The following is a 20023-nucleotide window of genomic DNA, read 5'->3' as shown; positions in this document are numbered from 1 at the left end:
GTTGATCCTAATAATGTTCCATTAGCTTCATTGGTTGCTCAAGAAGAACATGTTGATGTAAACTTCATTAAAAATAATAATTTCAACAACAATGCTTATCGGAACAATTCTAGTAATAACTATAGGCCATATCCTTATAATAATGGTAACGGTTATGCTAATTCTTATGGGAATTCTTACAACAATAATAGGAATACACCCCCTGGACTTGAAGCCATGCTTAAAGAATTTATTAGTACACAAACTGCCTTTAACAAATCCGTTGAGGAAAAGCTCAATAAAATTGATATTCTTGTTTCTAGAGTTGATAGTCTTGCCTCCGATGTTGATCTTTTGAAATCGAAAGTTATGCCTAATAGGGATATTGAAAATAAAATTGTTACTACAGCAAATGCCATCCAAGTTAGAATTAATGAGAATATAAGATTAATGGCTGAACTCGCGTGCTAGGTGGGATAGAGAAGAAAATGAAAAACTAGCTAAAAAAGAAAATGTAGCTAAAGTTTGGACTATTACCACCACTAGCAATGCTAATGACTCATATGTTGCTGCACCTCCTACTATCAATGGTAAAATAATTGGTGTTGGCAATGCTTCTACTCCTAGTGCAAAGCGCGCAAAACTACCCGAAACCGCTAAAACCGCTGAAACCGCTCGTGATAAAACCGCTGAAATTTTTTCCAACCTTGGGGATGATAATCCCATTGCTTTAGATTGTAATGATTTAGATTTTGATGATTGCCATATCTCTGAAGTTATAAAGTTCTTACAAAAACTTGCTAAAAGTCCCAATGCTAGCGCTATAAATTTGGCTTTCACAAAACATATTACAAATGCTCTCATAAAAGCTAGAGAAGAGAAACTAAAACTTGAAACTTCTATTCCTAGAAAGCTAGAGGATGGTTGGGAGCCCATCATTAAAATGAGAGTCAAAGATTTTGATTGTAATGCTTTATGTGATCTTGGTGCAAGTATTTCTGTTATGCCTAAAAAAGTCTATGATATGCTTGACTTGCCACCATTGAAGAATTGTTATTTGGATGTTAATCTCGCCGATAATGCTAAAAGAAACCTTTGGGGAAAGTTGATAATGTTCATATTATGGTTAACAATAACCTTGTCCCCGTTGATTTTGTTGTCTTGGATATTGAATGCAATGCAGCTTGTCCCATTATATTGGGAAGACCTTTTCTTCGAACCGTTGGTGCTACTATTGATATGAAGGAAGGTAATATTAAATATCAATTTCCTCTCAAGAAAGGTATGGAACACTTCCCTAGAAAGAGAATGAAGTTACCTTATGATTCTATCATTAGAACAAATTATGATGTTGATGCTTCATCTCTCGATGTTACTTGAGATACACTTTCGCGCCTAGCTGAAAGGCGTTAAAGAAAAGCGCTTATGGGAGACAACCCATGTTTTTACTCCAGTATTTTTGTTTTATATTTGTGTCTTGGAAGTTGTTTACTACTGTAGCAACCTCTCCTTATCTTAGTTTTGAGTTTTGTTGTGCCAAGTAAAGTCTTTGATAGAAAAGTAAGTACTAGATTTGGATTACTGCGCAGTTCCAGATTTCTTTGCTGTCACGAATCTGGGTCTATCTCCCTCTAGGTAGCTCAGAAAATTACGCCAATTTACGAGCATGATCCTCAGATATGTACGCAACTTTCATTCAATTTGAGCATTTTCGTTTGAGCAAGTCTGGTGGCCTAATAAAATCCATCTTTACGGACTGTTCTGTTTTGACAGATTCTGTCTTTTATTTCGCATTGCCTCTTTTGCTATGTTGGATGAATTTCTTTGATCCACTAATGTCCAGTAGCTTTATGCAATGTCCAGAAGTGTTAAGAATGATTGTGTTACCTCTGAACATGTGAATTTTTATTATGCACTAACCCTCTAATGAGTTGTTTCGAGTTTGGTGTGGAGGAAGTTTTCAAGGATCAAGAGAGGAGTATGATGCAATATGATCAAGGAGAGTGAAAGCTCTAAGCTTGGGGATGCCCCGGTGGTTCACCCCTGCATATATTAAGAAGACTCAAGCTGTCTAAGCTTGGGGATGCCCAAGGCATCCCCTTCTTCATCGACAACATTATCAGGTTCCTCCCCTGAAACTATATTTTTATTCCGTCACATCTTATGTACTTTGCTTGGAGCGTCGGTTTGTTTTTGTTTTTTGTTTTGTTTGAATAAAATGGATCCTAGCATTCACTTTATGGGAGAGAGACACGCTCCGCTGTTGCATATAGACAAATATGTCCTTAGGCTCTACTCATAGTATTCATGGCGAAGTTTCTTCTTCGTTAAATTGTTATATGGTTGGAATTGGAAAATGATACATGTAGTAAATTGCTATAATGTCTTGGATAATTTGATACTTGGCAATTGTTGTGCTCATGTTTAAGCTCTTGCATCATATACTTTGCACCCATTAATGAAGAAATACTTAGAGCTTGCTAATTTGGTTTGCATATTTGGTTTCTCTAGAGTCTAGATAACATCTAGTATTGAGTTTTGAACAACAAGGAAGACGGTATGGAGTCTTATAATGTTTACCATATGTCTTTTATGTGAGTTTTGCTGTATCGTTCATCCTTGTGTTTGTTTCAAATAACCTTGCTAGCCTAAACCTTGTATCGAGAGGGAATACTTCTCATGCATCCAAAATACTTGAGCCAACCACTATGCCATTTGTGTCCATCATACCTACCTACTACATGGTATTTATCCGCCATTCCAAAGTAAATTGCTTGAGTGCTACCTTTAAAATTCCATCATTCACCTTTGCAATATATAGCTCATGGGACAAATAGCTTAAAAACTATTGTAGTACTGAATATGTACTTATGCACTTTATCTCTTATTAAGTTGCTTGTTGAGCGATAACCATGTTTCTGGGACGCCATCAACTATTCTTTGTTGGATATCATGTGAGTTGCTATGCATGTACGTCTTGTCCGAAGCAAGAGAGATCTACCACCTTCATGGTTGGAGCATGCATATTGTTAGAGAAGAACTTTGGGCCGCTAACTAAAGCCATGATTCATGGTGGAAGTTTCAGTTTGGACATATATCCTCAATCTCATATGAGAATAATAATTGTTGCCACATGCTTATGCATTAAAGAGGAGTCCATTATCTGTTGTCCATGTTGTCCCAGTATGGATGTCTAAGTTGAGAATAATCAAAAGCGAGAAATCCAAAATGCGAGCTTTCTCCTTAGACCTTTGTACAGGGCGGCATGGAGGTACCCCATTGTGACACTTGGTCAAAACATGTGCATTGCAAAGATCCGGTAGTCCAAGTTAATTAGGACAAGGTGCGGGCACTATTAGTATACTATGCATGAGACTTGCAACTTGTAAGATATAATGTACATAACTCATATGCTTTATTACTACCGTTGACAAAATTGTTTCATGTTTTCAAAATAAAAGCTCTAGCACAAATATAGCAATCGATGCTTTCCTCTTTGAAGGACCATTCTCTTTACTTTTATGTTGAGTCAGCTCACCTATTTCTCTCCACCTCAAGAAGCAAACACTTGTGTGAACTGTGCATTGATTCCTACATACTTGCATATTGTACTTGTTATATTACTCTATGTTGACAATTATCCATGAGATATACATGTTACAAGTTGAAAGCAACCGCTGAAACTTAATCTTCCTTTGTGTTGCTTCAATACCTTTACTTTGATTTATTGCTTTATGAGTTAACTCTTATGCAAGACTTATTGATACTTGTCTTGAAGTACTATTCATGAAAAGTCTTTGCTATATGATTCACTTGTTTTCTCATGTCATTACCATTGTTTTGATCGCTGCATCCACTACATATGTTTACAAATAGTATGATCAAGGTTATGATGGCATATCACTTCAGAAATTATCTTTGTTATCGTTTTACCTCGCTCGGGACGAGCAGAACTAAGCTTGGGGATGCTTGATACGTCTCCGACGTATCGATAATTTCTTATGTTCTATGCCATATTATTGATGATACCTACATGTTTTATGCACACTTTATGTCATATTCGTGCATTTTCTCGGAACTAACCTATTAACAAGATGCCGAAGTGCCGCTGTCTGTTTTCTCGCTGTTTTTGGTTTCGAAATCCTAGTAACGAAATATTCTCTAATTGGACGAAACAAAGACCCAGGGGCCTATTTTTCCACGGAGCTTCCGGAAGACCGAAGAACACACGAAGTGGGGCCACGAGGTGGCGACACCACAAGGCGGCGCGGCCCGTGGGGGCCTCGCGCCGCCCTATGGTGTGGCCCCCTCGTCCGGCCCCCGACTCTGCCCTTCCGCCTACTTAAAGCCTCCGTCGCGAAACCCCGATGAGAAAAACCACGATACGGAAAACCTTGCGAGACGCCGCCGCCGCCGATCCCATCTCGGGGGATTCGGAGATCTCCTCCGGCACCTCGCCGGAGAGGGGATTCATCTCCCGGAGGACTCTACACCGCCATGGTCGCCTCCGGAGTGATGAGTGAGTAGTTCACCCCTGGACTATGGGTCCATAGCAGTAGCTAGATGGTTGTCTTCTCCTCATTGTGCTTCATTGTTGGATCTTGTGAGCTGCCTAACATGATCAAGATCATCTATCTCGTAATTCTATATGTTGTGTTTGTCGGGATCCGATGGATAGAGAATACCATGTCATGTTAATTATCAAGTTATTACATATGTGTTGTTTATGATCTTGCATGCTCTCCGTTACTAGTAGAGGCTCTGGCCAAGTTTTTACTTTTAACTCCAAGAGGGAGTATTTATGCTCGATAGTGGGTTCATGCCTCGCATTGACACCGGGACAAGGACGTGAAAGTTCTAAGGTTGTGTTGTGTCTGTTGCCACTAGGGATAAAACATTGGCGCTATGTCCGAGAATGTAGTTGTTGATTACATTACGCACCATACTTAATGCAATTGTCTCGTTGTTTAGCAACTTAATACTGGAGGGGGTTCGGATGATAACCTGAAGGTGGACTTTTTAGGCATAGATGCAGTTGGATGGCGGTCTATGTACTTTGTCGTAATGCCCAATTAAATCTCACTATACTTATCATGTCATGTATGTGCATTGTTATGCCCTCTCTATTTGTCAATTGCCCGACCGTAATTTGTTCACCCAACATGCTTTTATCTTATGGGAGAGACACCTCTAGTGAACCGTGGACCCCGGTCCATTCTTTAATACTGAAATACAAATCTATCGCAATACTTGTTTTTACTATTTTCTCTCGCAAACAATCATCTTCCACACAATACGGTTAATCCTTTGTTACAGCAAGCCGGTGAGATTGACAACCTCACTCGTTTCGTTGGGGCAAAGTACTTTGGTTGTGTTGTGCGAGTTCCACGTTGGCGCCGGAATCTCCGGTGTTGCGCCGCACTACATCCCGCCGCCATCAACCTTCAACGTGCTTCTTGGCTCCTCCTGGTTCGATAAACCTTGGTTTCTTTCTGAGGGAAAACTTGCTGCTGTGCGCATCATACCTTCCTCTTGGGGTTGCCCAACGAACGTGTGAAATACACGCCATCAACAGCGGAGTTGTTAATTCAGCTGCACCTGGAAACAGACTTGCTCGCAAGAGTTTATCAGTAGTAACAGTTTTATAGCAGTAGCAGTAATAAAATAACAGCAGTAGAGTAACAAAAACAGCAGTAGTGATTTTAGTAAACAGCAGGATTAAAATACTGTAGGCACGGGGACGGATGACGGACGTTGCATGGATGAGAGAAACTCATGTAACAATCATAGCAGGGCATTTGCAGATAATAATAAAACGGTATCCAAGTACTAATCAATCAATAGGCATGTGTTCCAATTATAGTCGTACGTGCTCGCAATGAGAAACTTGCACAACATCTTTTGTCCTACCAGCCGGTGGCAGCCGGCCTCTAGGGAAACTATCGGATATTAAGGTACTCCTTTTAATAGAGTACCGGAGCAAAGCATTAACACTCCGTGAACACATGTGATCCTCACATCGCTACCATTCCCTCCGGTTGTCCCGATTTCGTCACTTCGGGGCCATTGGTTCCGGACAACGACATGTGTATACAACTTGCAGGTAAGATCATAAACAACGAATATCTTCATGAATCAATAACATGTTTAGATCTGAGATCATGGCACTCGGGCCCTAGTGACAAGCATTAAGCATAACAAGTTGCAACAATATCATAAAAGTACCATCTACGGACACTAGGCACTATGCCCTAACAATCTTATGCTATTACATGACCAATCTCATCCAATCCCTACCATCCCCTTCGGCCTACAGCGGGGAATTACTCACACATGGATGGGGGAAACATGGCTGGTTGATGGAGAGGCGTTGGCGGTGATGGCGGTGATGATCTCCTCCAATTCCCCGTCCCGGCGGAGTGCCAGAACGGAGACTTTTGGCTCCCGAGACGGAGTTTCGCGATGTGGCGGCGTTCTGGAGGGTTTCTGGCGACTTCCACTTCTCCCCGTGCGTTTTTAGGTCGAGTCGAATAAGTAGTCCGAAGGAGGGCGTCGGAGGCCAGCCGAGGGGGCCACACCATAGGGCCGCGCGGGCCCCCCTAGGCCGCGCCGCCTTATGGTGTGGGGCCCTCGGGCCTCCACTTGATTTGTCCTTCTGGTTCCGTCATTATTCGGGAAAATAGGGCCTTCCGTCAAAATCCCGAGGTTTTTCCCGAAAGTTGGATTTCGCACAAAAACGAGACACCGTAACAGCTTCGTCGAAAACAGCGTTAGTCCGTGTTAGTTGCATCCAAAATACACAAATTAGAGGCAAAACAATAGCAAAAGTGTTCGGGAAAGTAGATACGTTTTGGACATATCACTCTTCAGATCCGCCAAATACTTGGAGCAATTACGCTTCCAGTGTCCCTTCTCCTTGCAGTAATAGCACTCAGCATCAGGCTTAGGGCCGTTCTTAGGTTTCATAGGAGGCGTGGCAGCTTTCTTGCCACCCTTCTTGAATTTTCCCTTAGACTTGCCCTGTTTCTTGAAACTGGTGGTCTTGTTGACCATCAACACTTGGTGCTCTTTCTTGATCTCAATCTCAGCAGCTTTTAGCATGCCAAAGAGTTCAGTCAACTCCTTGTTCATGTTCTCGCATATTGTAGTTCATCACAAAGTTCTTGTAACTTGGTGGCAGTGATTGAAGGACACGATTAATCCCCGACCTGTTAGGAATCACTATTCCCAAGTTACCGAGTTTCTTCGCATGCCCGGTCATGGCGAGCATGTGCTCACTAATGGAGCTGCCTTCTTCCATCATACAACTGAAGAAATGTTTCGATGCTTCATAGCATTCCACGGCCGCATGAGTCTCAAAAATAGCTTTCAGCTCATTCATCAACTCATGAGGATCGTGGTGCTCAAAACATTTTTGAAGATCGGATTCCAGACTGCACAGGATGGCACACTGAACTTGAGAGTACCGAATTTTCCGAGTCTCGTAAACAGCTTTTACTTCATCGGTTTTAGTTTCTGCAGGAGGGTCACCTAGCGGTGCATCAAGCACATATTGCAGATTTCCGCCAGAGAGGAAGATCCTCACATGACGGAACCAGTCGGTGAAGTTGCTACCGTTGCTCTTAAACTTTTCTTTCTCTAGGAACTGGGTTAAAATTGATTGGGGACGCCATCTCTACAACATATATTTGCAATAGTTTAGACTAAGTTTATGACAAATTGAGTTCAAATTTTAATTCAACATAATTAAAAATCTAGGTGAACTCCCACTCAAAACAATATCCCTCGCATTGTCTTAGTGATCACACGAACCAAATCCACCACACCTAAGTCCGATCATCACGAGACAAGGTGTAATTTCAATGGCGAACACTCAAAGTGTTCATCATATCAATCATATGATTCATGCTCTACCTTTCGGTATCACGTGTTCCGAGACCATGTCTGTACATGCTAGGCTCGTCAAGGCCACCTTAGTATCCGCATGTGCAAAAACTGGCTTGCACCCGTTGTATGCACTTGTTAATTCTATCACACCCGATCATCACGAGATGCTTCGAAACGACAAGTCTTGGCAACGGTGCTACTAAGGATGAACACTTTATTATCTTGAGATTTTAGTGAGGGATCATCTTATAATGCTACCGTCGTGATCTAAGCAAAATAAGATGCATAAAAGGATTAACATCACATGCAGTTCATATGTGATATGATATGGCCCTTTTGTCTTTGCGCCTTTGATCTTCATCTCCAAAGCACGGACATGATCTCCATCATCTTCGGGTATGATCTCCATCATCGTTGGCGTAGCGTCAAGGTCAATGGCGCCGTCTTCATGATTGTCCTCCATGTAGCAACTATTACAACTACTTTGAAATACTACTCAACATGAAATTTAAAGACAACCATAAGGCTCTCGCCGGTTGCAACAATACAATAATGATCATCTCATACATATTCATCATCACATTATGGCCATATCACATCACCAAACCCTGCAAAAACAAGTTAGACGTCTCTAATTTGGTTTGCATATTTTACGTGGTTTAGGGTTTTCGAGAGAGATCTAATCTACCTATGAACATGAACCACAACGTTGATACTAATGTTTTCAATAGAAGAGTAAATTGAATCTTTACTATAGTAGGAGAGACAGACACCCGCAAAGCCTCTTATGCAATACAAGTTGCATGTCGAACGAGGAACAAGTCTCATGAACGCGGTCATGTAAAGTTAGTCCGAGCCGCTTCATCCCACTATGCCATAAAGATGCAAAGTACTCAACTAAAGATAACAAGAGCATCAACGCCCACAAAACCATTGTGTTCTACTCGTGCAACCATCTATGCATAGACACGGCTCCGATACCACTGTAGGATAACGTTGCATAGAAAAAAAAAATTCCTACCGCGAACACGCAATCCAAGCCAAGATGCAATCTAGAAGACGGTAGCAACGAGGGGTTTATCGAGTCTCACCCTTGAAGAGATTCCAAATCCTACAAGATGAGGCTCTTGTTGCTGCGGTAGACGTTCACTTGCCGCTTGCAAAAGCGCGTAGAAGATCTTGATCACCGGCGCCACGAACGGGCAGCACCTCCGTACTCGGTCACACGTTCGGTTGTTGATGAAGACGACGTCCACCTCCCGTTCCAGCGGGCAGCGGAAGTAGTAGCTCCTCTTGAATCCGACAGTACGACAGCGTGGTGTCGGTGGCGGTGGAGAAATCCGGCGGAGCTTCGCTAAAGCACACGGGAGCTATGGAGGAGAGGGGGGCAGCTAGGGTTTGGGAGGGGGTGCGGCCAGCTTGTGGTCTTGGGGTGGCCGGCCCCCTCCCCTTGGCCCCTCATTATATAGGTGGAAGCCCCAAGTGTTGGACTACAAGTCTCCGAATAAGACCCGAACCAAAAACCTTCCATGTGATAGGGAACCTACCCAAGGTGGGAATCCCACTTGGGGTGGGATTCCCCCTTCCATGTGTGGGTGGCCGGCTCCCTTGGGGAGTCCACTTGGGACTCCTCCCCTCTAGGGTTGGCCGGCCATGGAGGTGGAGTCCCTCCGGGACTCCACCTTCCTTGGCGGTTTCTTTCGGACTTTTCTAGAACCTTCTAGAACCTTCCATAGAACCTTCCGCATCATTTTAAATCACATAAAATGACATCCTATATATGAATCTTATTCTCCGGACCATTCCGGAATTCCTCGTGATGTCCGGGATCTCATCCGGGACTCCGACCAAATATTCGAACTCCATTCCATATTCAAGTTCTACCATTTCAACATCCAACTTTAAGTGTGTCACCCTACGGTTCGCGAACTATGCGGACATGGTTGAGTACTCACTCCGACCAATAACTAATAGCGGGATCCGGAGATCCATAATAGCTCCCACATATTCAACGATGACTTTAGTGATCGAATGAACCATTCACATACGATACCAATTCCCTTTGTCACGCGATATTTTACTTGTCCGAGGTTTGATCATTGGTATCACTCTATACCTTGTTCAACCTCGTCTCCCGACAAGTACTCTTTACTCGTACCGTGGTATGTGGTCTCTTATGAACTTATTCATATGCTTGCAAGACATTAGACGACATTCCACCGAGAGGGCCCAGAGTATATCTATCCGTCATCGGGATGGACAAATCCCATTGTTGATCCATATGCCTCAACTCATACTTTCCGGATACTTAATCCCACCTTTATAACAACCCATTTACGCAGTGGCGTTTGGTGTAATCAAAGTACATTTCCGGTATAAGTGATTTACATGATCTCATGGTCATAAGGACTAGGTAACTATGTATCGAAAGCTTATAGCAAATAACTTAATGAAGAGATCTTATGCTACGCTTAATTGGGTGTGTCCATTACATCATTCATACAATGATATAACCTTGATATTAATAACATCCAATGTTCATGATTATGAAACTAATCATCCATTAATCAACAAGCTAGTTAAGAGGCATACTAGGGACTCTTTGTTGTTTACATATCACACATGTATCAATGTTTCGGTTAATACAATTATAGCATGGTATATAAACATTTATCATAAACATAAAGATATATAATAACCACTTTTATTATTGCCTCTTGGGCATATCTCCAACACTTTTATGTTTACAAAACACACAAGTATTAATGTTTCCGGTTAATACAATTATAGCATGAGATGAAAACATTTATCATAAACACAAAAATATAATAATAACCACTTTATTATTACCTCCTGGGCATATCTCCAACACTTCCATGCTTAATAATCCTAATTTTAATTTAAAGTTAAATGATTTTATCCGCTTGACACAATTGCATACACACGACATCATGATTTTTTTTATAATGGGGGTATAACCCCGGCCTCTGCATCCAAAGGATGCACACGGCCTTTTATTGCATCAATTTAAAAGGAGAGTATCCAGTTGTTAATACAAAGATCGAGGACCAATTAAAGTTTCGACAAAAATCAACCATTGAAACAAGGAAAACAAAATTTTCCTATGCATCTTGTATATGCTGCTAGTCACCCTAGTTGAAGATAGCCCGAACGACCGCCATCAAGTGAGTGCACCCAAAAACCATATGTCCCTGCTGATCGTCGGGAAGAAGGTAAGACCGCATGTTGAGTGTTGCGGCACTGTGTTGCCTCCTGTTGCGTCGCCATCCCACATTGTGTTCCAACATGAGGATCTTCACAGCACGCATTGCCTCCCTCGTGACCGAACCTTAGACAATAACCTTAGTGAGGTCATTTGTCTTGAGAAACTTTTCTTAGGTCTGTAAAGTTATTATATTCAACTAGTTAAATGCCCGTCTGTTGCTACGGGTCTTTTTTCTCACAATTTATCAATACACTAGATGTATAAATTCGACTATTATTAGAATCCGACATCAGATGCCTAGAGAGTAACAATTCATCTAGTTATCTTAAAAATAAATGGTTATTTAAGTAGTATGGGAAAAGGAGGAAATGAGTGAAATGATCTTTTTTTCTAGTGGAAAACATGAATAAAACTAAGCTAGTATCTTGGTGAATGGTGAAGTTATCTTTTAACTGAAAATGCTGGTGCACTTCGTGAACTGAAAGGTATTATTGGTAGGACTGTTTTTATGCCGAGGTCATAAAGTTTTCATGCCCGTTTCTAGATTTATGAATTCAAATTTATGGACATGATAGTTTTTGCAAGGTGAAACTAATTGTATCAATGGTTTTGAAAACTCGGGGCACAATTTTATTTTTACAGGCGATTTACCTTGCTCCCAGGAATGCTCTCGTTCGGAACCGTTTCCGTTGAGACACGTACACAGTAACACGTAGATCAAAAGAGAATTTAGCACGATATGTATTTCCGCTAAAAGCAGGATCACCTATTGTTCTCCGTGAGAGAATACTATATCCTTGAATTTCCCAAGAAGATTTATGTTAGAATTTAATTTCCCAATTGCATCAATGAGACAGATGAATACACCATAACTGATATGGATATTGTGTAGCAGCTGCTTCAAAAATTAATATACAAAGGCTCCAAAATGGGGGCAAAATCTTTGCATTGTGGTTAATGTTGGTAAAGCCGGCACCTCAGAGTAAATCCCAAATCGAACAATATTGTAGATATCCTCCAAATACATGTGCATAAATCGGGTGTGACAGGAAAGAGACACTCGCGCTGCCTGTGTATCCAGCACCCAATAGGCTTCCCAGAAGCATAAATCGGACGAGATATGGGAGCTCTAGTACTACAGTAATTCAGTAAAATACTCTGCAAGTAATACCGGAATTATATTCTCGTCTGAAGTCTACCACGGGAGAAACACTGACTACGAGTCCTCTTGGTCACCAAAAACGCGTCAATTGCAGTGCTAGGATCAGACTCCCGTAGTATCCTCTCTCTGTGTGTATTTTTCTCCATATCTATCCTAAACGGGGGAGGGACCTCTCCCATGGCTGTCCCTGGTTAGAAACATGACCTCTCCAGCGGATTCTCCATCCTCCCTCTGTGTTTTCTCTGCCTCTCTCTCTCCCATACACAGGACACAGCAAAGAGAAACACAAACACGACGAAGAGAAGTCTGGAGCATATGGAGCTGGTTGTGTCTTCAATTGCAGGCGACCTGGTTAGTCGATTCATATCCTTCATCATCAAGAAGTATAATAGTCAGATAAATCTTGAAGAGAAGATGGGAAGGCTGCAACAGCTTCTTCTTAGGGTTCACATGGTCGTCGAGGAGGCCGATTGTCGACACCTTACCAACTCCAAGATGCTACTCGAGCTGAAGATGCTTGCTGATGCCATGTACCGAGGCTACCATGCCCTGGACACCGCCAAGTATCGAACCCTTCGCATCTCAAGGGTTAAAGAAGACGAGGTTAGCAGCTCTGATTCTATTAACTCTTTTCGTTCCACACGGAGGACCGCTGCTTCAACTTATCACAGCCTTCAAAGGGCACTGGATGGTTTAGAAACCATGGTTTCTAATATGACAGAGTTTGTCTTGCTTCTAGGTGGATGTGAACGCATGTTTCGCAGCCCTTATGACACATACCTCTATACTGACCATTTCATGTTTGGCCGTCACATAGAGAAACAACAAGTGATCAATATCTTACTGCAAGAGAATCCTACTTCTGCTCCAACTGTGCTGCCGATCATCGGCACTGGTAGAGTTGGAAAGAAAACTCTGGTCGCACATGTTTGCAACAACCAAAAAGTCCTGTCACACTTTTCCTCAATCCTGCACTTGAATGGAGAGAGCTTCAATAAAACTGAGAACGAAACATTCATCCAGACAGGCCGGACTTTGGTTGTGGTTGAACTCACTTCAGATGTGGACGATGAGACTTGGCAAAAGTTTTACTCATCAACAACAGCACATATAGGCAGAGGAAGCAAGATCATAATCATAACTAAGATTCAGAGGATAACTAGGTTCGGGACAGTAAGGCCAGTGTGCTTGAATAGCTTCTCACCTGAGGAGTATAGCTATCTCTTCAAGGTTCTTGCTTTTGGAAGCACAAACCCAGAGGAGCACCCTCAGCTAGCATCGATAGCAGAAGACATAGCAGCAGTACTGGGAGGATCAATGATCACAGCAAACGTATATGCTGATGTGCTTAGGAAAAATCAAAGTGCTAAATTTTGGCTTAGTATCTTGAAGAAGTACAGGTATGTGGTGCAGAGTAATTTTTCGGTATATGGTGAACACCCAAAGTATCTTATGGACAAAGATCATCCTATTGACATATCCAACATTGCATCATCACCTACTCCACTTCGCCTCATGCCTCCTCACAGAGAAGAAGATGATTCCAAATGGAATTTACCTAAGGTTATGTTTGGAGACCTGATTGCAGGTTCCGCAATTTTGCCAAGGGAAGAGTTTGAGCTAGTCGCATGGGAATCGCGGATACCACCATATAAAAAGTTTCTTAATGTTGCTAAATTCTTTGATGAGATGAGCTTGCCTCAGCCTGCAGTTTCACCTAGCAAGAAGCGCCGACGATAGATTAGTTGACATTATAGGATCGATGTACTAGTTCTTGCCTCATCTGTAGTTGTTTGTCATGGCATTGTAATTAAATTATTACTACTGTAAAGGAAAAATAGCTATCTGTGAGTCGTCAGATCAGATGAAATCAAGCTAGTATTTGCTTCTTTGTTGTTTGATATGTCAGCGTGGTCAAAGGAAAATAGCTTTTGGTAGCGCGTGGTCTTTGCTTTGTTTGCCTTTGCAATTTAGTCAAAGAAAGTTGCTTTCGGGGAGTCATCAGCAGGAATCGACCTAGCAATCTGTGCAATTCCGTGTTTGCATTGATGTTTGTAAATAGCACGAATGGTTACGAGGTACTCGTTTCGTCTTTTTAAATTTTGCCTTAAGGGAAAGAATCGCAAATTTCACAACACCAATTTTTTTTTTGAAACTTTCACAACACCAAATTAATAGTATCACTAGATGCCTCTTGGAATGTAGTTTATAATATATCAATTTCATGTCGTAAATATTGCTATATTTTTATGAGAACTGGAATCCGGCCAAAATTTGCTAGAGTCACGCTGAAGCACCGCCGTAACCTCAGCTTCCTCCTCGCCGGGCCATCAGAGCACGCAGGCGTCCACGCGATGCCCTCATCCTCATCCTATCTCCCTTTGTCGTCGCTTGTGACGAGGAAGCGCTAGCGGCATGCGAGCTAGTAGCCTGGCGGGGAAGGATGGTCAAGTCCGTTGTTGTATCAACCGTTCCCCACCTCGCGCTGCAGGTAACCAAAGGAGGAACGGAGGGTCACCGGTCGTCATGCCCCTCGTTCCCAACCCTGCACTGCAGGTATCCAAGGGAGGAGCGGAAGGTTGGCCCGGCAGCAGCGCCGAGAGCGGCGGAGGAGGTGGAATCGATGGATAGTGCTATATCTGGTGAGAAGAGGATAAGGTCGTACTTCGACCTTTTTCTTAGAAGACCACCCATTGTGTTATTACCTCACGGACAATCTAACCTAACATTGTTAGACACGTGTTGATTATTGGATGCGTGCTCACCTATACATGTGATCACCAGGTTTCATTCTGTGTACTTTATGACCTGAATCATGTGTTTGCATCTCCGTGACTTCATCAATGCCATGTTTCTGTGGCGATTGATATGATCTAAACCTCCGGTCACTCTTTCAAGATATCAATTAGAATAGACAGCTTCCTGTAATTTTTATCTTTCCTATTGTTGTAGCTTAGTTCTATCTTTACTTTTTTTTCAATGCTCTTGTACAAGCTGCAAACTTAACCCCAAAAAATCAATAAAAATATATACAGTAGCAAGGCTGTTGTGGTTCGTACAAGAAGGATATCAATTACAAACCAAAAGAACAACTACCCAATATCTTTCCATCTCGAGTTGATCCTCAAGAACTTGAATAGTTGGAGATTCCGACGAGCTTTCTATTTGTTGGCCATTATGTAGGAAGATGCATATGGTACTGCCCTAGTAGGCTACCCTGGAAGCAACCTCAAAACATTTTTGGTCCCCATACAATATGTTCCTCCCAAGCACTTATGTGCATTGTGCCGATACAAATATCTTGTGAAGTGTGTGAGGAAATTGCGTTCACCTGCTTTGTTAAGGAGGTTGGGGTGGAGCAGCTCCTGTTCTCCTCTCCCTACCCTCTGAGAGAAGAGTATTGAGATCCTCTTGAGAAATTGCGTGAATCAAATTTGGCGACTCCAATGCAGTAACCACCAACACTTTCGATGTCGATGCGCTTGAGCTTCTCCTCCCCCGTTGCACTTGCAGTGCTTCCGTTGTTTTTGTGGTCATGGACATTAGCCCCTTCGGTTGGAACTCGAAGTCCCTCACAATCACCAAAACCCTTTCAAGCCCGGTGACACGATTTGACCAAGCACCGTGTGCAGCCCACGCGCTTACTACATAGTTGTGGTGGCATCATCTGTGGTGGTCGAACTCATTGTCGGTGCTAGTAGTACTACACCCTATCCTCGAGCCATCTCTATCAGTGCATTTTCTCTTCCGTAGGTGCAATGCTCGGGCCCTATAGGAACCATCTACCGCAACCCATGCCAAATCTCGCGGAGAACATCCAATTTTTGATGGTTGGACTAGATTCCAGTGACATCGGGTGGCTCAGGATGAGGATGGGGATCGCCGGAGTGAGCTACGACTAGGTGGACCTTGGTAGAGAGGAGTGGGTGGGGTGGCCCAAAACACAAGACAATGTGGTCGTCACCAACTCTGGGTGAAAACCCATATTCAGTTGGAGTGAGAGGTGGCGATGCATACATCTTTATCTTCTTGAACACACCGCTTTGGAGTCCATGATTTTGTGCAATATAGGTTCACCAGCGAGGTCAGAGGAAGCCAAGGTGACGGTCCCAAACTATGGAGGTAGCCAGTGCATCGGCCTCGGAAAGTGTTGCAACAATGGTCCTTCCTGGTAGGGTTGTCGCACAACATCGCGCGGTTGCTGAACCAGCATCACGAGGATGGTGGACCATCGCAATGGTACTCTTTTTTTTTGAAATCCAATGGTACTCTTTTTTTTAATTTCTCTATTTTCCATTCATTTGGGGACATAATTTCATCCCAGTGACATGTTTGTAACTTTCCCTTTGCTAATCAAAAGCCAGCATTTGCTGGATTTAAAAAAAAACACAAGGCAAAATAGTTTCATGAGGAAACTCTGCAAAAGCATTTAACTTCAATTTTCTGGGTGTTATGGATTTCAGTTTTTTTGGAAAATTCTGAACAGATGCCTATTTCTTAGTGCTGCCCTACGGAATTACATTTCAAATTTTCCGTGATAATGTGAGGGGAAAAAATGGAGGGTTCCTTTGGCCCACACATGTGATTGGTTGTGCAGGCACGCACATGTTTGGGATAGTTGTTGAAAGGACAAAATATTCCACGTGAGTGCACATGGCAACTAGTCAGCAGCTCATCAGCTAAAACAGAATCCAGCAGGCCCAACTGGGGACACCAAACCATGGAATCCAATACAGGCAGCCAATCAATCCACCAAACACTTTTGATACAGATCATTCACTGACAACCAATCAATCAAGCCACCCAATTCTAAAACCTCGCAACACTCAGCTAAATGTTAATTTCCCTCAGCTTATCTAGTAACCCTACCCATCCCCTGAAGCAACACGGATTAGAAGAGCTTGTAGGGAGAGGAGGCGTCCAGCGGATGAATCAGGTAGGTGAGCACGAGAGCCACCAGCATCAGGATGTATGCGATCCCCTGATCAATCGACGTTCCTGGAGAGAGAGAAGAATCGCAGATGTGAATCACGGCAAAATCAGGAGAGAATAATGTAGAGGAGAACCAAATGCAAGTCTCTTGTTCAGTTATGCATCCTACGGGTAGTACACAAACGAAATGTATCATAAACCAACTGATGCTTCAAGAATCAAGACTGTACAGAGAGAACTTATACATACACATGGCAGATGCTCCTAAAAGTTACAGAGTGCAGTAGTAGTTTTCATGCAAAGCAAAGCTCTAACATCCGTCAGACATTATGTGTAAAGCGACAGCTACCAGTGTCCACTGAAAGCTACCACTAAATACTCGCAGTGCATCAACCGATCCACCAGATCTACTGACTACCTTGTGCTCACAGCTGTGTGGACAAGCTGAACATTCCTTCTGCACAAATTTATACCTCGCGTCACAACTCATTAACTGTAGTTTGGCGCGATGCCATTTAATTTCGCAGAGTAGAAAAACTCGGAAGATTTGCAACTGGATGCGCCGGTTGCTAGAGAGCATGAATGAGCCCTCTTATTTTCCAGGGAGATGCCTCTCCGTCGGAAGTGCAGAAAAGTTACAGGCATTGCAAACAGAGAAGTTCTGAAGAAATTGCCAAAGCCAAACTGTAATTTGAGGCTGGCGCAAGGGAGATCCGAGCCTCCGCAAGAATTGCAAGAATTCGTTACAGTGCTGTGCACGGCTGAAGAATTATTTGTCTTAAAAGAAAGAAGCCTACTTTTCCTATCCGTTTGCCTTCTATCTCTTGATTTAAAAATAAATCCGCTGTTTCAAAATAACCGGATCCACGAACGATGGAGACGTTAGAAGGGGAAAAGAGAACCCGACGAGGAGGCCCCCCAGGAGGCAGCCTCGGAGATCGAGAAGAAAACTAAGGTGGCCGGCAGGGACGCAATGCGATGGACGGAGAAAACAGACACGGGCGGGCTGGGAGGAGGGCGGCGTGTCTTACCGTCGCTGGCGGGCGCGGGCGCCGGGGCCTGTGCGGCGGCGGCGGCCGCCGCAGCAGGCATGACGATGCCGACGACGAAGACGGCCAAGGCCACCACCCCGAGAGAAGTCCTGGCCGCCATTTCCTCGCCCGTCGCCGGCGCCGGGGGAGAAGGGGGTGAACGGTGCCGCCGACCACGCAACGCGGCTCTGACTCTCTCTCTCTCCTCCTCCTCCTCCTAAAGATAGGTAGGGTGCTGCGACGCGGGCGCAGCCTACATTATTATACCTCGGCGCACTGCCGGGCAGTACGAGAAGGGCGATGACAGGCGGGCCCGGGAAGACGACAGGCGCGTGGTCCCACATACAGCCGCAGCGCGGGAGATTTCCTATTTTGGAGCAAGGAAAAGTCGGTGCGCCCGGCTAGAGATTTCGAGATTGCGGAGTGTGGGTCCCGCGGATTTGGACCCACTGTCATTGGGAAGTTGGTGAGGCATGTGGTTATCTCGAGGCAGTGCGGGGCATGTGAGGGGAGGGGACCGGGCAGGCTGGGTATGGGTCCGAGGCGGTTTGCTTTGCTTTTGTCACAGCGGGTGGAGCGACCCACTCTGGTTATCGTGGGTTTCTGCTGCGCCATGGCCCCACCTCACATGTGCCTGGAATATGTTGCATATATAATTTTTAGGTACAGTTAAATATTGTTTGTTTTATTACAGATATGAAAAATAAGCACCTGGAATATCGAACCTATATATCACTAGAACAACTATCAACTATGTTTGATTTTGACAAAAAATATGGAAGGAGGGAGTAACTTCACCCACTTTGCCGCTCCACGCTCGAGCGATAGAAAACTATCGTGCATGCTCCTGGAGCTATAGGAACCTATTGCACACCGCATCGGCGATTGTAAAGAATTGCGCTCCTCTAGAGTAGTAGGAGCGGTGTGGAACGAGGAGCAGGTGTGGCGGACATGGCAGACGTGTTCATCAGCAATATAAACTAGAGAATGTGGAACATGGCGGACAATTCCCACCCCGACCATCTCCTCATCCATAAGTTGACCTAATATGGAGTGCTGGCCGCCAATTCTCCGGCGAACTTGTAGCCACCTCTACGATGAACTTAACGCTGACAAATGGGTCCATGTTGTTTGTTTTGTGTTACAGGTGTGTCACACCTGTCAAAATCGGTGTCAGTCCGTGTTTAAGTCAAGTTTAGTTCACATTGAGAAAAAAAACTACACTAGAGTGGTAGGATTTTACTACAACAACGTAAAGTGGTAGCTAATCAAAAATTTATGTAAGAAAAGTGGTAGGAGCTTATTGCAACTCGGTATAGAAATTTTTTCTTCTTCACATCATACAGGCCATCGCTCGACCGTGGCTCTCATCACCCTAATGTATTGATCAACAAAATATGGATACCCACACAGAATATAGATTTGGGCACATGGGCACTAGTGCTCTCGAATTAAAAAAATATATATATATATATTTCAGTTTTAAAAAAATCTGGAAAAAGTGTATGTTGTTGATGATGTATCCCACAAACATGGAAAAATCAATTTCAAATACTTTATACTTTGAGGTACACAGAAAATGAAAAAGTGTAGATCTTAGTAGTACATTTTCAAATCTCAAAAGTATATCAGATTTTGTCTTTTTTGTTCAGCACAAATTAAAATACTAAAATAAATGGATTAATATTTTGCACGATTATGACATCTATCACGGACACTGTCCAGAATTATTTTCAAAAATATATTTTAAATAGCGAGAGCAATTTAGCTCCAGAGCCAAAAAGCACTTTCCCTGTCCTGGTGACT

The 20023-nt window shown here is 43.2% G+C and overlaps 1 protein-coding gene across 1 annotated transcript; it reads right to left on the bottom strand.

The window, feature by feature from the left end:
- Positions 1 to 16982: 16982 nt before the first annotated feature.
- On the bottom strand, positions 16983 to 18338 carry LOC124687033 (arabinogalactan protein 20-like). Its single transcript, XM_047220892.1, has 2 exons — positions 18218 to 18338; positions 16983 to 17252 (listed from the first exon to the last, which is right to left on the bottom strand). The coding sequence occupies exons 1-2, from the start codon at positions 18336 to 18338 to the stop codon at positions 17146 to 17148; spliced, it is 228 nt and encodes a 75-aa protein (XP_047076848.1). The 3' UTR covers positions 16983 to 17145.
- Between the last annotated feature and the right edge of the window lie 1685 nt (positions 18339 to 20023).

The sequence above is a fragment of the Lolium rigidum genome, chromosome 2 (genome assembly GCF_022539505.1).
Source record: "Lolium rigidum isolate FL_2022 chromosome 2, APGP_CSIRO_Lrig_0.1, whole genome shotgun sequence".
NCBI lineage: Eukaryota > Viridiplantae > Streptophyta > Magnoliopsida > Poales > Poaceae > Lolium > Lolium rigidum.
This window is presented reverse-complemented; position numbering and strand designations above follow the sequence as displayed.

Coding starts and splice junctions, on each gene's coding strand:
- LOC124687033 (XM_047220892.1), bottom strand. CDS start 18,338: ATGGCGGCCAGGACTTCTCTCGGGGTGGTGGCCTTGGCCGTCTTCGTC. Junction 17,253..18,217: donor GCCCGCGCCCGCCAGCGACG/GTAAGACACGCC, acceptor CTCTCTCTCCAG/GAACGTCGATTGATCAGGGG.